Below are 22305 nucleotides of genomic sequence, written 5' to 3'. Positions count from 1 at the left end.
TACCTACTCCGAATTTCTCTTTTGTTTCCTTTACTGCTTGCTCAATATAAAGATTGAATAACATCGGGGAGAGTCTACAACCCTGTCTCACTCCCTTCCCAACCGCTGCTTCCCTTTCATGTCCCTCGACTATTATAACTGCCATCCGGTTACTGTACAAGTTGTAAATAGCCTTTCGTTCCCTGTATTTTACTCCTGCCACCTTTAGAATTTGAAAGAGAGTATTCCAGTCAACATTGTCAAAAGCTTCCTCTAAGTTTACAAATGCTAGAAACGTAGGTTTGCCTTTCCTTAATCTTTCTTCTAAGATAAGTCGTAGGGTCAGTATTGCCTCACATGTTCCAATATTTCTACGGAATCCAAACTGATCTTCTGCAAGGTCGGCTTCTACTAGTTTTTCCATTCGTCTGTAAAGAATTCGCGTTAGTATTTTGCAGCTGTGGCTTATTAAACTGGTACTTCGGTAATTTTCACATCTGTCAACACCTGCTTTCTTTGGGATTGGAATTATTATATTCTTCATATTCTGAAAAGAAACGTCATCTTCGAGGTGTAGCAATTTTAATGGCCAGTAGTGTGATAAGCTAAAGAACTAATAATTAGGTCATGGTTGCTGTTCTACATAACGCTCGTGGCTGAGTTACCAAATTACATTCACAACTGCGTCTTGCGCAACCTAGCGCGATATATCATTAATTGTTAATTATAGAATGATCAGGGGAACCTTCAATGGTGACATTCACGAACATATAGAAATATAATAGAGATTGAGGACAAATATAAGAATGAAAAAAAACTTCACATGATTGTAAAATCGCCGTTCCCTTGACTTGAGTGCACGAAGCAAGTGAACATGAATTCATCAGTAAGAATAAACTCTTACTAGCTGCACTAGAGAAGAATTTCTGACACTAATTTGTAAGTTTTACCGCGAGAATCACTAATTGTAACGTGCAATGTTTCTCACAATCCGCGAACGCGTGATCGTCACAAACAAAAAACCTGCATAAAATGAAAGGTAAAATTCAGAGTAGCTGACGAAATTTGACAGGATATATTACTGTGAGTCATGATCTTCGAACTGTGGGTTTCAGAGCCATACGTAACATGTGCTGAAACAACAAAGTTACTTGGAAATCTATTCAGTTATAACACACTCGTGAGAACGCCAACGAACTAAATCTGTCTGAACTGACGAGATACATCACGAGTCCACATTTCTGGACAGAGGAGGAGCAGGACAATGGTTTGCATGCATGGACAGGTGCAACTGGTTATATTGTTCTGAATATAACCAGAAACATTCCGTATACCGCTCAACGACCACGGAACGGTGAGAGCAAGACGTTAATTTTGACTGAAGCTGAAATCTACAAAAATAAGATAATGAATTAACTGTGGATACGTATACTCACACTTAGTCGGTGTCGCCCATCTCGCGCCTACCGGAACACTGCCGCGTGACGCCTTTTGGAACCCAGGCGTTCCGTTACTCCGTAAGTGCCACAGAGTTCCCTTCTGTGCGGTGCCAACCTATACAAGACCTTCGCCAAGGCGAACAGAAACCAATTTGCTGCGTGGTATGTGCTTTATGGGGTTGGCTATTCTGCCACGGAAGCAGACTACTTTTTCTACCCTGGAAACTGAAATTTACCTTGTACACGTTCATATATGCTTTTCATTCATCCGATGAGCATTGGAAAGGATGTATATACTGACTTACAGCAGATAGATGTGTTGAATATGCTTGTGGGGCTTCGATAGTTACCAAAAGTCTTGAAACATCCTGGCAGATTAAAACTGTGTGCCGGACTGAGACTCCAACTCTGGACCTTTGCCTTTCGCGGGCAAGTGTTCTACCAACTGACCTACCCAAGCACGACTCACGCCCCATCCTCACAGCTTTACTTCTGCCTGTACCTCGTCTCCTACCTTCCAAACTTTACAGAAGCTCTCCTGCGAACCCTGTAGAACTAGCACTCCTGAAAGATAGGATATTGTGGAGACATGGCTTAGCCACAGCCTGGGGGGATTTTTCCAGAATGAGATTTTCACTCTGCAGCGGAGTGTGCGCTGATATGAAACTTCCTGGAAGATTAAGTTTTAATCTGCCAGGAAGATTCATATCAGAGCACACGCCGCTGCAGAGTGAAAATCTCATTCTGGAACCAAAATTCTTAGTAAAATGTCAGGGGAAATAAAGGTAATATACGTTGTGACCACTATAGATACACTCAGCTGCTAAGTCTTCTTTTATATATTTTATAGTTTGCGCCCGGAACTGAGATGCCAGAGTTATATTAAATGTTCAATGAAATGATGAAGAGTGGTAATGTAGAGACGCCCCACAGTCTGAACATTATGACCATATGCCGAATAGCCGCTACATAAACCTTTGGCGCCGATAACAGCGGCGACGCGTCGTGGCATGGAAGAAATGATGCCCTGGTAGATCGCTGCAGTGAGTTGACACCACGTCTGCATCCAGTTCCCGTATCAACCGGGAAGGGAGGCGAAGAGATCTGATGCCACGTTCAATCGCATCCCAGATGTGTTCGATCTGGTTCAGATATGGCGACTGAGGGGCGATCACATCGATTGGAAATCGCCACTTTATTCCACGAACCACTCTATCGTAACCTAGGCCTTCTGACATGGCACACTACGTGGGCGAAAAATGCCACTCCCGTAGGGATACAACATCTTCATGTGTACCTGGGTGTGTGTGGCCTTCATCCAGTGTATGATACTTCTTGGCCCTCACTGTGCATTTCTCGAGCTCCGCTGGTCGCATGTAAGCCAATGTCATTGCTCCGCAGAGCATAATGGAGCCGCCGCCAGGATGCCTCAGTATTACAGTACAGGTGTCAAGGAGCGGTTCCCCTGCAAGATGACGGATTCGCGCCTTCCCATCGGCATGATGAAGAGGGTATCTGCGTTCGTGAGTTCATCCAACGCTCAGACAGTGCTCAAACGTTCAATGTCGAAGGTCGGGTGACCATATCAGCCGTAGTTGCCGATGTTTTAGCGGTAACATTGTCACATTCATGGGTGGTTGGCTGCAAAGCCCTATTGTTCGGCAGGCTATGTGTTCAGACGCATTAGTAATCCGCCCAAAGTCTGATACTACTTTCGCCACACTTTTCCGTCTGTCCTGTGCTACCAGTCTGCCCATCCTACCAAGTCCGTCTTCAGTAATGAGGGGTGGCCGACCAACCCCATGACGTCTGGACGTGGTGTCACCTAGTTTTCACTGAATTTTGAAGACACCCACTACAGCACTCATCGAACACCGACAAGTCGTGCAGTTTCCGAAATGTTCATGCCGAGCCTCTGGACCATTACACTCTGCCCTCTCACAAACTCACAAGGGAACCTCCCCATCGCACCCCCCTCAGATTTAGTAATAAGTTGGCACAGTGGATAGGCCTTGAAAAACTGAACACAGATCAATCGAGAAAACATGAAGAAGTTGTGTGAACTATGAAAAAATAAGCAAATTATACAAACTGTGTAGTCCATGCGCAAGATAGGCAACAACAAGGAGACGGCAAGCTACTGAGGGCCGTGGTCCAGTGGTTAGCGTGAGCAGCTCCGAGACGAGAGGTCCTTGGTTTAAGACTTCCCTCGGGCGAAAAATTTAACTTTTTATTTTCAGTTTGTGTAACAAACGCTCATGTTTTCATCACTTTTTTGGGAGTGATTATCACATCCACAAGCAAACCTAAATCGGCCAAGGTAGAAGAATCTTTTTACCCATTCGCCAAGTGTACAAGTTAGGTGGGTCGACAACATATTCCTGTCATGTGACGCACATGCCGTCACCAGTGTCGTATAGAATATATCAAACGTGTTTTCCTGTGGAGGAATCGGTTGACCTATGACCTTGCGATCAAATGTTTTCGGTTCCCATTGGAGAGGCACGTCCTTTCGTCTACTAATCGCACGGTTTTGCGGTGCGGTCGCAAAACACAGACACTAAACTTATTACAGTGAACAGAGACGTCAATGAACGTATGGATGGATCATAACTTTGCTAAAATAAAGAAAAATACTTCGCTTGAGGGAAGACTTGAACCAAGAACCTCTCGTTCCCCAGCTGCCCACGCTAACCACGAGACCACGGCGCTCCTGAGCTCACGCTGTCCTTGATGTTACCTGTCTTTCACATGTTAGTTTGTATATTTTGCTTATTTTCTCATAGTTCCACACAACTTCTTCCTGTTTTCTCGATTGATCTGTGTTTAGTGTTTCAAGGCCTATCCACTGTGCCAACTTATTACTAAATCTGAGGGGGGTGCGATGGGGAGGTTCCCTTGTCAGATATTTCACGCACCTTCCGAGCCATAGTTACTTTTTCGTACATCCATAGTTAAAATGGAGGACTGTGGGACGCCAGCCAGTATAAATTTATATTGAAAATAAAGAAATTCCTCCAACTGTATTTAGGTGTCGATTTTATTTTGGCAACTAGTTTCAACGTTGTAACATCGTCATCTTCAGGCCCATACACTTGTTGACATCAACTGCGTGCGGCTGATACTAGACGTCAGAGGTGAGATATGGACGTGCTCCGTGTAGAAGGTGGGTAGTTACTTAGTCGTAAACGTTGTGCAAGATCGCATACAGACCGAGCGACGTGATGCGATGCTAAGACATTTGGTTCGCATCGTGGAAGACACGGGGTTAAATCCCTGTAGGGCTATTCAGTTTTATGTGCATCTTCGTTACGCTAAATTAGTTAACGCAAAAGAGCGATGCTTCATTTCAAAATCTTGACTGTCAACTTTAAAATATTATCCGGTTCCTCTGTAGGAACGAAAGTAGTCTAAGAAAGAACAACCAGTTTACATATCATTAGAATTAGAAAGTTTGATCAGTTAATGAAGGTTGGCTGAACCACCCAGATTCATAAATAGGAATTATATTTCAATCTACACGTAACATCGCGATCGAGAACCTTCACAGCATTTTAAAATATCCGTAAGTTTGTTTGGTGACTGTTGGTTTACATGGTTAAAGTTTAGAAATCATTATGACGGTCACGTACAGTACTGGCCCTTAAAATTGCTACACCACGAATATAACGCGCTTCAGACGCCAAATTTAACCGACAGGAAGAAGATGTTGTGATATGCAAATGATAAGCTTTTCAGAGCATTCACACATGGCTGGCCCGGTGGCGACAGCTACATCGTGCTGACATGAGGAACGCTTGCAAGCGATTTCTCATAGACAAACTGCAGTTGACCGGCGTTGCCTGGTGAAACGTTGTTGTGATGCCACGTGTAAGGAGCAGAAATGCGTACCATCACCGTTCCGACTTTGATAAAGATCGGATTCTGGCCTATCGCGATTGCGGTTTATCGTATCGAGACATTGTTGCTCGCGTTGGTCGAGATCCAATGACTGTTAGCAGAATATGGAATTGGTGGGTTCAGAAGGGTAATACGGAACGCCGGACTGGATCCCAGCGGCCTCGTATCACTATCAGTCGAGATGACAGGCATTTTATCCGCATGGCTGTTACGGATCGTGCAGCCTCGTCTCGATCCCTGAGTCAACAGATGGGGACGTTTGCAAGACAACAACCATCTGCACGAAGAGTTCGACGACGTTTGAAGCAGCATGGACTATCAGCTCGGAGGCCATGGCTGCGGTTATCCTTGACGCTGCATCACAGACAGGAGCGTCTGCGATGGTGGATTGAACGACGAACCTGGGTGCACTAATGGCAAAACGTCATTTTTTCGGATGAATCCAGGTTCTGTTTACAGCATCATGATGGTCGCATCCGTGTTTGGCGACATCGCGGTGAACGGACATTGGAAGAATGTATTCGTGATCGCCATACTGGCGTATCACCCGGCGTGATGGTATTGGGTGCCATTGGTTACACGTCTCGGTCACCTCTTGTTCACATTGACGGCACTTTGAACAGTGGACGTTACATTTCAGATGTGTTACGACCCGTGGCTCTACCCTTCCTGCGAAACCCTACATTTCAGCAGGATAATGCACGGCAGCATATTGCAGGTCCTGTACGGGCCTTTCAGGATACAGAAAATGTTCCACTGCTGCCCTGGTCAGCACATTCTCCAGGTCTCACACCAATTGAAAACGTCTGGTCAATGGTGGCCGAGCAACTGGCTCGTCACAATACGCCAGTAACTACTCTTGATGAACTGTGGTATCGTGTTGAAGCTGAATGGGCAGCTTTACATGTACACGCCATGCAAGCTCTGTTTGACTCAATGCTCAGACATACCAAGGTCGTTATTACGGCCAGAGGTGGTTGCTCTGGGTACCAATTTCTCAGGATCTATGCTCCCAAATTGCGTGGAAATGTAATTACATGTCAGTTCTAGCACAATACATTTGTCCAGTGCGTACCCGTTTATCATCTGCATTTCTTCTTGGTGTAGCAATTTTAATAGCCAGCAGTGTATTAGTTTATTAAATTGATGACATGTTTCGGTTTTGCAGCCTTCATCATTTACTACGAGTACTCAACACGCGCCTACGTGTCGCTACTGTACACGCTTGATCTGAGGATGATTGTACAGCTGGAACCCCTATTGAACTTTAACGGCTATGTGTGAACAAGACACAGATTTCTATAATTTAATCGGTGAGGGAGGTCTCTAATCTCCTCCTAAGATACAAGCAGCGTCATTGCACGAACTTGGGCGTTGCTATACAGTAAGTTACATTATCTCCTTAATTTATGAAAAAAGCATTATAGTTAGAGGCAACGGCAAGACTATGGCCAGAATATCAGGCTAGCAGCTTAAGCGGGTGGGCGTGGGCTCAACACAAAGAAATGGCGCATAAGAAGCCGGGTGTTATCGCAGGCGACACGAGCAGCTTTAAAGGCTAACTGCCGCGTTACTGAGGGTCTTGCACAGATATGCAAATGCACGGTGAGAGGGTGAGGAGCGTCTCTGCCTCCCGCCAACTGCGGTGGGGATGGAACAGCGGACTGAAACAAGGTCCGGTAAAAAACACCTGCCGCCCAAGACATGTGCAATCGTTCACTTCTGGCAGCTTCTTCTGCAAGAAGACGATAGTGAAACCATAATTTGTTTTCAGGTTTGGTTGACGGAGGCTTGAGGTATAAAAATGAAAGCTCTCCATTTCTAAGATATTTCATAGAATTTTGATTGCTGCCGCGCTGGATTAGCCGAGCGGTCTTAGGCGCTGCAGTCATGGACTGTGCGGCTGGTCCCGGCGGAGGTTCGAGTCCTCCCTCGAGCATCGGTGTGTGTTTTGTCCTTAGGATGATTTAGGTTAAGTAGTGTCTAAGCTTAGGGACTGATGACCTTAGCAGTTAAGTCCCATAAGGATTTCACACACACACACACATTTTTTTTTTTTTGATTGCTTTGCGTTTATGAATGAGGTGTACCACTAAATGATTACACTGTATCAGAAACTTTCTTACCCGTTTTCTGATTTAGACTCTCTGCGTTCAAAGTGAGCGAATATCACTGCACGATATACGTCATCTCATGAACTTGTTGCTATGCATTCTTGGACAGTAAACATGAAGCCTTCGGATATGTCCCAGAGTCAGTCTAATCATTGGCTGATTAGCACTACGCCTATTTATTATTCAGAATGTGTGGATGCCTCAGTTCCAGATTTAACCGTCAGAACTGATGCATGTAAAAGACAGAGGCATCAAACTTTGGAACGAAGCAACTCTATTATCACACCAATCTCGTCAACTTCTCGTATTGACTAACTTTACGGTGGCCGCTCTTGGCTTCTTCTGCTTGGTATACTTGTGACTACAGCACGACATGTTTATCTATGCCAAAATATTAATTTCTTTAATATGTGTGTTAAACGAATCTTAGTCTTGTGAAGTCCAAACTGGAACCACGGTGGTCGAAAATACAAAAAAAGAACATAAAACACTGAACAGTGAGAATATTAACCTTCAAAAACGTCTACGTATTTTAAATTATGCTTAAGAAAATGATATCTATCGTTATGAAGTACATGTGAAACTATTTGTATTACTGAACATAACTCCTAATCTACATTAGGCCCTATCTCAACGAAAGAATGCTGGTGGGGAATACTAATTTCTACATCACTAGAGTTCACAACGTACTAAGTACATTAACAGAAGCCTTTTATAACGCGTAAGAACAGCTTTACGAACGTATCATTTTCGGTGAGCAGCGTATTAGAATTCATAAAGAAGCGCTAAATAAATTGAATGATGTTGACGAAAAATTGTTATATGAATAATGTATGTGACAAAATAATGTAGTGGTCTGTCAAAGTGCAGACACATTCAGGAATAAAAAAATCATTGATCAAGGAATATTGGTGTTTTTGGCTTTCACATAACATGTCATTCATCAGAAAATCTCTACATCATTAATTTTGTTGGCTGTAGGTAGCCAGCCGTTATGAATGTCGTAAATGGCAACATTGATCCACATTTGGAAAGATGGGGTAATATAATAATATATGGAAAATTTTCACGTAAAATGTAAGCGATTTAGCTGATCTTGGGAACTATATGACAAACATTGGGTCGCAACGTAATAAAAGAAAGGTAAATGTCATACCGTCGTTACTGATGTAAGAGAGTGAAAGTGAACATTTCCACAACTAGAGAAAAAGAAGACAATGGAAAACAGAAATGAAAATGTCTCTCTCCTGAGTACTCCCATTCTTACATCTTCATAATGTAACTGACTGCATACGTTTCCCGTATGTCTGAAGAATAGGAATTCTAATCCGACAGGAAAACAGAAGTAGACTTACGAGACAGCTCTGGAAGCGACTTTCGGATCAAATCCTCGCGTTGATAGGGCTCTCGTACGAAGCATTCCATGACAAAATTGTTCTTAAGTAGTTGACTAGTGTGACACTTCGCCGTATCTTTTTCTCACAAGCCACGGATGACATCTTTCTTCGCCTTCATCCTGGTTAATGCGACTTCCTTTTTTCCGTTCAGTTACATGGGAACCTATGACGTTCGCTGTAGCCTCAATGGCCTGACTCAGATAAGGGCCACGTCGAATGTGGATCTTGATGATATGCCTTCGTAGTCAGCATTACTGAGTTCCATATCAACGAAATCAATTCTTTAGCATTTTTTTAACTTTTCTATGATTACCCTTTCTATTACAAGACAACAGCGGCAATAAACTGTTTCCGTTCAATGTCCCGCGATTTCACATACCTCTCCGTGATTTTACGTCTGTATTTTACTTATTATTTTTTGCAGCAGAGGAAGAACAGCCAAAGATATTACCAATTCGTTGAGAACATTCTGCAACCTTTATCAGTGTACATATTTCCACGTTTTCTAAGAGAGATGTCAACGTGAATAGGTGACCTGGCAATCGCTACTTACAGAACTCACTGTGATACTCACCACCAATTTCTTCTGCCTTTCTGCCAGTGACTTCCTACTAGTGCAGAGTCGCAACACAGCAAATTTTGTGAAATTATAAAGCCGTTTGGTCACAAATATAGGACTATCCCTACATAATGTTGCTCATAAGAACTGTATTTTATTTCTTGCAATATGTCGTGCATCGAATAGGTTTTTTGAAAATAAAACAGGAAAAGACAGAGAAACAGTGAAATTTCTATTTTAAACGAGAATGTGACTCATATTTCCAAATGTATTTAGATTTACCCTGCCACATTACTAGCAACAGTCTGAAGGACAACAGATGAGTTTCTCCACATTAACTAATACACAGGTTTTCCTGTTACTGCAAAAGAAAGTGGTCCGAAACAGAGTAACATTGACAGTCGATCGGTATAGGCAGTGGGTTGGCATTAACAGATACCGTTCAGTCACATGACGTGTATGAAACATTTTGTGTTGCTGAATCGACTTTCTGCGTTATGCTGACAAAAATGCCTAATTGCCGTTCTTGATGCTCTTTAAGTCACAGTGTGGTGGTTTCAGTCACAAACATAAAATATTTCATTTAACCCGAAACGTTACTTATTAAATATTCCACTATTTATAGTCAGAATATGACAAAATTCCGTCCGATCCATACTGAAATACTACTGAAGTGTAAGAATCTGTATCCGATCCCACTGAAAAAGGGATATCGAGCACGAATAAAGCACAGCTTCCCGCATAGTAATAAGCTCGTATGAATTGCTAGAAAATTAAAACCTGGCGCTTAAACAATGACACCAATTAACTCACGAGACGCCAAATACAAGTGTCGAACAACTGGTTCCTAGAGTATAATATATAATTCTCAGTCGCCTACCTATCGCTCCTTAGAGATCTTGAAGGAAAATTAATAATAACACGTGGACTTAGTTGCAAGGGATCTTTGTCATCACATTGTAACTGGGAATAAACATAGGGGAATCTTTATTTATGGCACAATGGAATTCATCCTCTACGGACGCTTTACACTCATTCACAGGGTACGGATGTAAATGTTTAATTGTAACCAAAGTCGGTGTTTCAGACAATGGGTATTTTAGGGGAATGAATTTTGGATCCTGCAGGAAAGGAATAATTATATTTTTATTTGGCTACAAGCAATTATTAACCAGTTAGTCAGTAAAAAGTTCCAGGCTTTGTATCGTTTTTTTCGAAATAGCTGGATTTATAGATTTTATATATAATTACTAAAACATGAAGCATTATTACCATCATTCTGGCCAGCTGAAAATACATTCGATGATAGAGCTAACATTAAGATAGGAATACATCAGTGAACACAAAATGAAAGGACCTTATCATCAGAAACAGTCATTTTCTATAAGAACAGAATAGGTAGACGATGGGACGATACAATAACGGTAGTAACTAACACTGATGGAATTGCTGTGTTCTGTCGCTAAACAGTTTTAAAAATCACAGTATACACGCATTTCCTATGCCTGATAACATATTTCTAAATAACGCATTTTAACTACAAAGATATCGTGTTGGTATGTAAAAACCGGAACGTTCTTTATTCATATCACAATTTTTCAAGAATAACAGAATTTGGAGCGATAGCAGGAAATTCCGCTTTCAGGAGGAAAATACACTGTGAAATCACGGGTCTGTTTCTTTTCCATTTTGTGCGTAAAAACATATGCTTATAGTCAACTTTTGTAAAATTGATGTAGTCGCTGTATGAGATATGGCTTTTTCCAGTGCGATGATAGTGCGTTCGAAAATATCCATGGTTGTACTCCATGTTACCTGTAAATGATACCAGCTATCTACATCGACGAACACCTTGAAACCTAGGTCTAGGTGGGCTAAGGGGTTGAGAATGTGGCTTTGACATTCCATGACCAGCTTAGAGGCGTTCAGTTTCCCTTGCACCTTCGATACGCTTTACACATGACCATACGACACAGATGAGATGCTAACATTTAAGGTCAGTTATGGAAAGGTGATTTCTTCAAAATAAATACCACTGAAATGAAACGTAATGGGTGAAATTTTGACCTAATTATAGCTCAGATTATGTTTGCTTATCTTATTACACCCTTGTCTTATGGTATTAGTGACATAAAGTGAAGGAACTATAAATAAAATGCGGAAAGATGTGAATGAAACTTGGTTGGAACATGGAATGAGAGTAAGCACAGGAATAACAAGGAACGTGGTGATCAGCTCAGGAAGGAGTCTACCTTGTACTAAAATGGGACAAGCTATTGTTAGCCAAGTAAAAGCGTTCATATATCTTGAAAGTACAATGCTGAAGACCTGAGACGTCATCAGGAAGTGAAAACTCGCATTCCTATAACGAAGAAGGCATTAAGTAGAAAGATGAGATTTTTAAGTGGCAAGCTAGGTAAAAGACTGAGGAAAAGACTTTGCAAGCGTTTGGAGCACTGTATGTGGCCGAAATATGGACAGTGAAACGAGAGGATGAAAAAAGGCTAGAAGCATTTGAGGTGTGGATATGAAGGAGATTGGAGAGGATAAGCTGCTTGGAAAGAGTGAGTAACGAATGAGTGTTGGAATTGGTTGGTGCGAGAATTAGACTGTCAGAGGTTATGAGAGAAAGGAAGAACTGGAAGGATATTCGATATGATAGGAGTGCTACCTAAGAGAAACTTGGGAAAGGTTAGCTTGTGGGAGGGGAATGAGAGAAAAGCGAAGATATAAGACGATAGACGACATAAACGGAAGCGGAAATTTCACAAACCTGAAGAGGATGGCATAAGGCAAGAGAAAAAGGGACATTACAAGTTGAGAACCTGCCTCTTGGCAGAACACCAATGATGATGCTTATTACTCTTTGCTAAGTTCAAGATCAAAGATCCCTGAAGTGAACTTTTAAGGCTTCAGTGATAACTATAAACTACGACGAAAAAAGCTGATGTCCTCTTTTTGTGAAGCACGGAAGGCTCCATGAAATTTCAAATTGTAACAGTAAGTACGAGTATCGAGCACTAAGCATTACGTTTTAGCACAGTGCCTGAAGGAATTAGAAACTAGGATTCGTCGTTTGGGGAGGGACGCTCACTCCGGCTTCCCCTTCGGTGCTCAAAGGTACGTGCAGCAGAGATGCCGCCATGGAGCTACATAGTTCTCAGCTGGTATGTGAGGTAAACAGCCGTTGCTGTTAACTTAGTGCAGCGGCACGTCATCTGCATAGCTTCCACCTATCTTCTGAGAATGGAGGCAAGTATTAAATGCCAACGTCTGCAGCACAGTAACGGTCCTCGACTAATCTACGGGACACCATGAAAGCATCCTCTAGAAACAATGAGATAGTTACACCTACCTTCATGCTCCGAAGTACGTGTACTTCTCTGTAGTTTGGGAGAAGTTTGATGAACCTAGGTTGCTCATCAGATTCTCGCTTTAAAATACTTTAAAAAAATAGTGAATGTAATTCAGTTTACATGGTTTGACACGTGAATTTGAAATAAGAAGACCCAGAGAAATATTATGTCAGATTACAGAATTTTAAAATCTACAAACATAATCACTGCCAAAAATTAGGAATTACTTTATATGTGTGGCAGTGTGACATGCACCAATTTGAAAATGGTCGTGAGAGGAAAAGTCATTTGGGATTATTCTGCTCTCAGAGTAAGTGGATGTCTATAAGCGTTACAACTGTTTTATATCTGTAGCGTTTCAACCATCGAACGAACGACGAAATGGCAGATATTGGGATAACTGATCGCCGAATAGAAGATCAGCTACAGTCGCTTAGTAGTGGAAAGGCATCAGGACCGTACGAGTTACCTGCAAGACTCTACAAAGGTTATGTGAAAGAACTAGCTGCCCTTCTATCAGCAGTTTATCTTAGATTCCACTTCTACATCTACATTTATACTCCGCAAGCCACCCAACGGTGTGTGGCGGAAGGAGCAACGAAGAGTACATAGCAACTGTAAATATGCGCAGGTCATTCCCGTGACGAAGAGGAGTTGCGGGACAGGCTGACAACAAATTATGGAGCACATTTTCTGGTCAGGAATTAGCATGTTTTCGGAGAATGAAAATCTTATTCATAAAAATCTACACGATTCCGCACTCAGCTCTCTCTGTTCCTTCATAGGATCCATTACACAGTAGACAACGGCACTCGAGTTGATGCCACGTTCCATGATTTCGGGAAGGCATTTGACTCCGTACCGCACTGCTTTAAATGAAAAAAAAAGAAAAAACGATCTTACCGTATATCGAACCATATTTGTGACAGGATACAAGACTTCTTTGTGGGAAAAGTCAACAAGTCGCTCCTGCTGTTCTGGACTTCAGTCCGAAGATGGTTAATGCAGCTCTCCACGCTGCTCTATCCTGTACAATCCTCTTCATCTCTAAATAGCTTCTATAAATTACATGTTTTTGAATCTACTTATTGTATTCATCTTTGGTGTCTCTCAGCTGCTTTTACCCCCTACTCTCTTCTCTCTAATATTATGCTGATGATCCCTTGATGTCTGAGAACGTGTCTTGTCAACCGATCCCTTCTACTCGTCAGGTTATGCCACACTTTTCTTTTCTCGCCAGTTCTACTCAAAACCCACTCATTACTTACGGGATCTACCCATCTAATCTTCAGCGTTCACCTTGCAGACGCTTCTGTTCTTTTCTTGATTGAACCGTTTATCGCCCATGTTTCACTTTCGCATATGGCTACGTTAGGTACAAATACTTTCAGAAACGACTTACAAATTTTTAAATTTATATTCGATGTTAACAAGTTTCTCTTCTTCATAAACGCTTTTCTTGCCGTTGCCAATCTATATTTTATATCCTCTCCAGTTCAGTCATCATTAATTATTATGCTGCTCAAATAACGAAACTCATCTACTACTTTGCCTAGCTCCCTAATCTACTTATCTCAACAGCACCTGATTTACTTTGACTACATTCCATTATCTTTGTTTCGATTTTTCTCACGTTCACCTTATATCCTCATATAAGGACACTGTCCATTCAGTTCAACTGCTCTTCAAAGTTCTTTGCTGTCTATGACATAATTACAATAACATCGGCTGACCTCTCAGTTTTTATTCATGTCCCTTAACTTTAATTCCTACTCCAATATTTTTCTATTGTTTCATTTACTGCTTGCTCAATATACAGACTGGATAACATCGGAGATAGGCTACAACTTTGTCTCACCCTCTTGTCAACCACTGCTCCCCTTTCACGTCCCTCGACTCTCATAGCTACCGACTGGTTTCTGTCCAGGTTGTAAATACGTTTTCGCTCCCCGTATTTTACTCCAACTACCTTCAGATTTCAAAGGGAATGTTCCATTCAACAGTGTCAAAAGCTTTCTCTTTGTCTAGAAATACTATAGACGTAGGTTCTTTTTTCTTCGAAGTATCTTCTAACATAAGTCGTATGATCAGTATTGCCTCGTGTGTTCCCAATTCTCTACGAAATTCAAACTGATAATCACAGGGGTCGGCTAGCACCGTTTTCCATTCTTCTGTAAATAATTCGTGTTATTATTTTGCTACCATGACTTACTGAAGTGACAATTCGCTATTATTCACACCTATCAGCACTTGTTTTCTTTGGAATTGGAACTATTAGATTCATCCTGAAGTCTGAGAGTATTTTGTCTGTTTCATACAGCTTCCACATCGGATGGAACAGGTTTTGTCATAGTTGGCCCTCTCAGGGCAGTTAGTAGTTTTGACGGAATGTCGTATATTTCCTGGGCCTTGTTTCGCCTTAGGTCTTCCAATGCTTTGTCATATTCTTCTAGCACTATCACATTTCCCATCTCATCTTCATCTACGTCCTCTTCCATTTCTATAATATTGCTTTCATTTCCCTTGTACAGATCCTTTACAAACTCATTTCTCCTTTCAGCTTTCCCTTCTTTGCTTCTATCGGAGCTCTTGATAGTCATACAGCTGCGTTTCTCCAAAGGCCGCTTTAATTTTACTGTGGTTGGTATCTACCTTTACCCTAGAGACACTTGCTTTTAAATCGAAATTTCTCTTTCGAATAATTGAAACTGGCTTCTAGCCATACCTGCTGAGCCATTTGGCACCTACTGTCAAAGTGATTTTATAGATGTTTGTATTCCCTTTCGGCTACTTCATTTGCCCATTTTTTTCGGTTTCTACTTTCATCAGTTAAATTCAGCATCTTTTGTGTTATACAAGGACTTATGCTAGTCCCAGTCATTTTACCCATTTGATTCTCTGCTGTTCTTACTGTGTCATATCTCAAAGATACTCAATCGCCTTCTACTGTATTGCTTTCCTGAGTTCTAGTCAACCGTTGCTTAATGCTACCTCTGAAACTCTCAACACCTTCTGGGTCTTTTAGCTTATCCAGAACCCATCTCCTTAACTTCCTATGTTTTTTTTGTAATATCTTTATTTTTAAACAACAGTTCACCACCAATAAATTGTGCTTGGAATCTACATCTGCCCTTACAAATTGAAAGCTGGATCCGAATTCACTGCCTAACCATTATACCGTATAATCAGACTGATCCTATGCCTTCAGAACTCTTCCAAGTATACAACCTCGTTTCAGGATTCTTCAACAAAGTGTTACCGATAGTTAAATTTCTTTTTCCTTTTCATCCTTCTCCTGTTACCAAATTCAAGTTAAAGTTTGGTCTCCCTTAATTATCTGAGTAATTTCTTTTACCTCATCGTACATTTCTGCAATCTCTTCACCATCTAAAACCAGCTCTCATATAAACAAGCACTATGGTGGTGAGTGTTGGCTTAGTGTCTGCCTTTGCTACGGTAATGCGTTCAATATGCTGTTTATTTTACCTTACTGACATTCATATTTTTTATTCATGTCTGAACCTTCTCTTGATTTTGTATTTATATCACTGGTTTCCACTGACCAGGTGTTCTGTTCCTCCTGCCAACGAACGTAACTAATTCCCACTACATGTACTTCAATTTATCCACTTATCTATTAAATTTTGTAATCCACCTATGCGATTATGTGACCCTACGTTCCACGCTCCGATCAGTAGTACGCCAGGTTCGTTTTTCCTGATGAAATCGTCCTGCTCAATAGTCTCCACCCAGAGATCCGAATGGAGGACTATTTTACCTCCAGATTATTTTACGCAAGACGATGCCATCCTCATTTAACCATTCAGTAGAGCTACGTGCCCTCGGCATCAGTTACCTGCTTTCAGCCGTTCGCAGCACCAGCACAACAAGGCCGTTTTGGTTAATGTTACAAGGCCAGATCTGTGAATCATCCAAACTGTCACCTTGCAAATACTGTAAAGGCTGTTACCTCTCGTAACAGAACAAAACTGACTGACGTAATGGTAATTCCTCAAGTACACCAAAAAAGCGCGATAGGACCGTTAATGTTTAGAATGCATATAAATTAGGAACCGTCGGAGGTTCTTTAGTATTGTTCCAAGATCATGCGGTTGTCTATAAGAAAGTAGTACTGCTAAAAACCAGTACGGATTTACAGATAACTCATAAGCGGTGCACGCTCTGTCAGTTAACAGTAGATATAAATAAATATAACACATTGTGCATGTATAGGGCAGGAAATCCACTACTGTGGAGTTATACTGCTAATGAATAATTGTTGGAAAGAATGCCTACCATAAAATATATAGGACTAAGTGTCCAGAGCAATCTTGAGTGGAATGACCACATAAAGAGAAGATCCAAAGAAGAGCGGCGCGTTTCGTCACAGGGTTATTTGGTAACCGTGATAGCGTTACGGAGATGTTTAATAAACTCAAGTGGCAGACTCTGCAAGAGAGGCGCTCTGCATCGCGGTGTAGCTTGCTCGCCAGGTTTCGAGAGGGTGCGTTTCTGGATGAGGTATCGAGTATATTGCTTCCCCCTACTTATACCTCCCGAGGAGATCACGAATAAAAAATTAGAGAGATTAGAGCGCGCACGGAGGCTTTCAGACAGTCGTTCTTCCCGCGAACCATACGCGACTGGAACAGGAAAGGGAGGTAATGACAGTGGCACGTAAGGTGCCCTCCGCCACACACCGTTGGGTGGCTTGCGGAGTATGAATGTAGATGTAGATGTAGAACAAACAGTAGGAAAAGCAATTGCCAGACAGATTCATTGGAAGAATCTTAAGGAAACGTATCTCACCCGCGAAGGAAGTTCTATACAGGGCTCTTGTTCGACCGATTCTTGAGCCCTGTACACCAGTATGGGATTCTTACCTGGTAGTACTGATAAAAGAGGTAGCGAAGAGGAGCGGTGCGTTTCGTCATGGGATCCTTTAGTTGGCACAAGCGCGATATACAGTGCTCAACAAAATTCAGGGGTAGACTTTACAAGACGGTCGTTGTGTATTACCACGAGGTTAACTTCTGAGCACTTTGCGGGAAGATTCAGACGACATATTACGTCCTCCCACACACACACTCACGAAATTACGACGACGAGAGAATCCGAGAAATTAGAGCAAGTATAGAGGCTTACCGACATCATTCTTCCCACGCACCATTCGTGAGTGGAACAGAGAAAGGGGAGGGGTCTTCAGAATGAGATTTTCACTCTGCAGCGGAGTGTGCGCTGATATGAAACTTCCTCGCAGATTAAAATTGTGTGCCCGACTGAGACTCGAACTCGGGACCTTTGCCTTTCGCGGGAAAGTGCTCTACCAACTGAGCTACCGAAGCACGACTCACGCCCGGTACTCACAGCTTTACTTCTGCCAGTACCTCGTCTCCTACCTTCCAAACTTTACAGAAGCTCTCCTGCGAACCTTGCAGAACTAGCACTCCTGAAAGAAAGGATATTGCGGAGACATGGCTTAGCCACAGCCTGGGGAATGTTTCCAGAATGAGATTTTCACTCTGCAGCGAAGTGTGCGCTGATATGAAACTTCCTGGCAGATTAAAACTGTGTGCCCGACCGAGACTCGAACTCGGGACCTTTGCCTTTCGCGGGCGGAAGATGGGTGACGAGTTACTGGCAGAAGTAAAGCTGTGAGTACCGGGCGTGAGTCGTGCTTCGGTAGCTCAGATGGTAGAGCACTTGCCCGCGAAAGGCAAAGATCCCGAGTTCGAGTCTCGGTTGGGCACACAGTTTTAATCTGAGAGCGGTGTTAATTAGTAGTACCCGATGTATACTCCACCATAGACCGTTAGGTGGCAATCGGAGTGTGATGTAGCTGTTGAACACGTTTTCCACATGAGATTGTGATCGGTACAAGTAGCATGGGTCCTCTCATCCTGTCACATCGGACATAGCATAAGAATTAGGGATACCTAAGTCATCAGTGTCCAGTGTCTATGTTCACCACAGCAGAGGCTATGTTACCACCAAAGTAAACCGTAGCACAGGACGACGACGAATGTCTCACGAACGGACGGCACACCGCCTCTGCAGAGCCGTACGCGCTGATAGTCCTCTGTATATCATATTGCTCCCGATTTCAAAGCAGGCGCCAGGAACCCTTTTTCTGTAAAGGACTGCTTAGAGAAAAGTGCGCCACATAGGATTGAGCGCCCGATAACCGATTTGTCTCCCAGTGGCTACCCATGTCTTTTGCTACTGAGTGTAAAAACCTTTCTTGTCTTCTGAACCTTTGGTTTCATTCTACTGCACGTGTTACTATCTAGTTCAATGCTGGACATACTGACCACGACCCGTGTGCTGGTTGTCTCCCACAGGGCCGGCAGAACCTGTACAGCGCTGAGGGCAGCTTCGAGTGCCTAGCGTGCGCCGAGGGCTGCGACTCGTGCGTCGACGAGCGGCCGTGCGTCGTGTCGCTCAACTGGGTGATGCGCACCGCCATCCTGGTGCTCTCGTGCGTCGTCATCTGCTGCCTGCCCGTCGTCGTGCTCTTCACGTGGAAGTACGGCAACGTCAAGGTCAGTCGCTCCACCACGTGCTTCTACATTACCAGCCCAAAGGGATGCGTTAGACCTTTGGACCACAAACAAAGTCGAATTTTCGAGGTTCTCAACAATAAGACCCGCCTTATTTATGACCTCGGATCTTTGTAAGGAAGGTGGAGTAGCACGTCTTTGTTACACAGCCTGACAAAAAAGTTAAGCATCCATAAGAAGAGGGATAAACGATATGAAGCTTCAGGGTTTCAGAGGGTACGTGAGGTTATTTGAGTGATCACAATGTCGAGTTAAATTTACAAATACGAGTATCTTGGCAGTGTGAGCCCATTTATCAGTATGATATCACACTCCCGCCCTTGTGGAACCATATACTGATCCCGATATCCTAAACCCGTTGTAGCTTCTCTGAGGCATGCTGGCCAGCATGAGTTGTAATTAGTCCTTTATATGATTGACACTGGCACTGGGATGGAGTTGCCTCCAAAATGGCCCTAGACACATTCCATCAGGGTCGGATTCAGGTTTTTTCTGACTACGGGAGTACCTCATCATCATCGTCATCATCATCATCATCATCATCTCTCTCTCTCTCTCTCTCTCTCTCCCTCTCTCTCTCTCTCTCTCTCTCTCTCTCTCTTCTCACACACACACACAGTTAGTAGAGCTACGGGTTGTATGGGACAAGCATTATCATTTGGAAAAATGGCACCACGATAGAGTTGTATGAGAGGTAAAACTTAAGGACACATGATGTCTGAGTTTCATCAATGACTACCACCAATGACGTGATGTCATACCCGATTACTCTCCACTCGGTAATGACAGTAGTAACACCGTTGTGCGGCCAACGGCCCTACCGCTGTGGTAACACCGGTTCCAGTCAGATCACCGAAGTTAAGCGCTGTCGGGCTGGGCTAGCACTTGGCTGTGCCCACAGGGGTGCACTCAGCACTTGTGAGGCAAATTGAGGAGCTACTTGATTTAGAAGTATCGGTCTGGTCTCGGAAACTGACATACGGCCGAGAGAGCGGTATGCTCGCCACATGACCCTCCATATCCTCATCCAGTGACGCCTATGGGCTTAGGATGACACGGCGGCCAGTCGGTACCGTTGGGCCTTCATGGCCTGTTCGGAAGGAGTTTAGTTTAGTTTAACACCACTGCGCATCTCCAAAATATAGCAAGAATGGAAGCTCTCCTCATACTCGCCAACCATTGTCATCGGGTATTGTGCGGAACGGCTATTCTTCGCCGAACACAGTGCGACGACGTTCATCAGCAGTCCATTGTATGTACTCACTCCACCACACAGCCGATTGCGTTGTTATGTTAACGGCAGCCTACAAATGGTCGATAATTCTCTAGTCCGGCTGCTAATTATCTCCGACCACTGGTGCGGGATGTTACAGATTATTGCATGGTGTCCATCTCTTGTTCTCTGATGGGAGGCACAGATGTGCAAGGGTTACATCGTGCTTCGTGCACAGTAAAGCGACCCTCCCTTGTGGTGGTCACACATGTTCAACCGGAAACTCGACAGTAAGTATCCCTGTACTCAAGCTCCCATTCGGTAAAACATGTACAATTGTTTTATCCCAGAGTCCCATAAATCTGCATATTGAACCCTTTGTCCAGCCGACCAAATGTAGACCTGCAATGACTCTCTGTAATGTGCAGATAACGCTGTCCCCTACAAACCCGTGCTATCCCGCTGCCATTCACAGTGATCACTCAAAATTCGTCAGAATTCCCTCTCTCTTTTCCTAAGGTCAAACTGATCGTCATCTAGCGCATCCTCAATTTTCTTTTCCATTCTTCTGTATATTATCCCTGTAAGTAACTTGGATGCATGAGCTGTTAAACTGATTTTGCAATAATTCTCGCACTTGTTAGCTCTAGCCATCTTCGGAGTTGTGTGGATGATGCTTTTCCGAAAGTCAGATGGCATGTCGCCAGATTCATACGTTCTACACACCATCATGAATAGGCGTTTTGTTGCCAATTCCCCCAATGATTTTAGATATTCTGATTGAATTTCATATATCCCTTCTGCCTTATTTGACCTTAAGTCCTCCAAAGCTCTTTTAAATTCTGATTCTAATACTGGATCCCCTATCTCTTCTGAATCGACTCCTTGCTTTTAATGTCACCGAAGGTTGTTTTGACTTTCCTGTATGCTGAGTCTGGCCTTCCAACAATCATTTCTTTTTCGGTGTCTTCACATTTTTTACGCAGCCATTTCGTCTTAGCTTTCATGCACTTCCTATTTATTTCATTCCTCAGCGACTTGTATTTCTCTGTTTCGGAGTTTCCCGGAACGTTAATGCGTTTACTCCTTTCATCAATCAACTGAAGTGTTTCTTCTGTTACCCATGATTTCCTCGCAGTTACCTTCTTTGTACCTATGTTTTCCTTCCAAAATTCTGTGATGGCTCTTTTTAGAGATGTCCTTTCCTCTTCAACTGTACTGCCAACTGAGCTTTCCTTATTGCTGTAACTATAGCCTTACAGAGCTACAAGCGTATCTCGTCATTCCTTAGTACTTCGGTATACCATTTCTTTGCGTACTGATTCTTCCTGACTAATGACTTAAACTTCAGCCTACCCTTCATAACTACTATATTGCGATCTGAGTCTATATCTGTTCCTGGGTACGCCTTACAATCCAGTATCTGATTTCAGAATCGCTGTCTGACCGTGATCTGATCTAGCTGAAATCTTCCCGTATCACCCGACCTTTTCCAAGTATATCTCCTCCTCTTGTGATTCTTGAACAGTGTGCTATTACTAGCTGAAACTTGTTACAGAACTCACTAAGTCTTTCCCTCTTTCATTCTTTGTCACAAGTCCATATTCTCCTGTAACATTTTCTTTTACTCCTTCTCCTACAACTGCATTCCAGTCCGCAATGACTATTAAATTTTCAGCTACCTTTACATACTGCATTGCACTTTCAGTATCTCCCTACACTCTATCTATCTCTTCATCTTCAGCTTGCGACGTCGGCATGTATACCTGAACTATCGTTGTCGGTGTT

General features: G+C 42.8%; 1 protein-coding gene across 1 annotated transcript in view; it reads left to right on the top strand.

Annotated features, from left to right (window-relative positions):
* The window catches only part of LOC126262729 (probable G-protein coupled receptor CG31760), a 682895-nt gene that overhangs the window by 433484 nt on the left and 227106 nt on the right, over positions 1-22305 (top strand). Inside the window, exon 4 of the mRNA XM_049959532.1 lies at positions 19086-19286. Within this exon, the coding sequence (XP_049815489.1) occupies positions 19086-19286 (201 nt within the window). The remainder of the gene's footprint in view (positions 1-19085; positions 19287-22305) is intronic.

Source organism: Schistocerca nitens, chromosome 6, assembly GCF_023898315.1.
Source record: "Schistocerca nitens isolate TAMUIC-IGC-003100 chromosome 6, iqSchNite1.1, whole genome shotgun sequence".
Lineage (NCBI taxonomy): Eukaryota > Metazoa > Arthropoda > Insecta > Orthoptera > Acrididae > Schistocerca > Schistocerca nitens.
The sequence above is the reverse complement of the archived record's forward strand: the minus strand, read 5'-3'. Positions and strand labels throughout refer to the sequence as shown.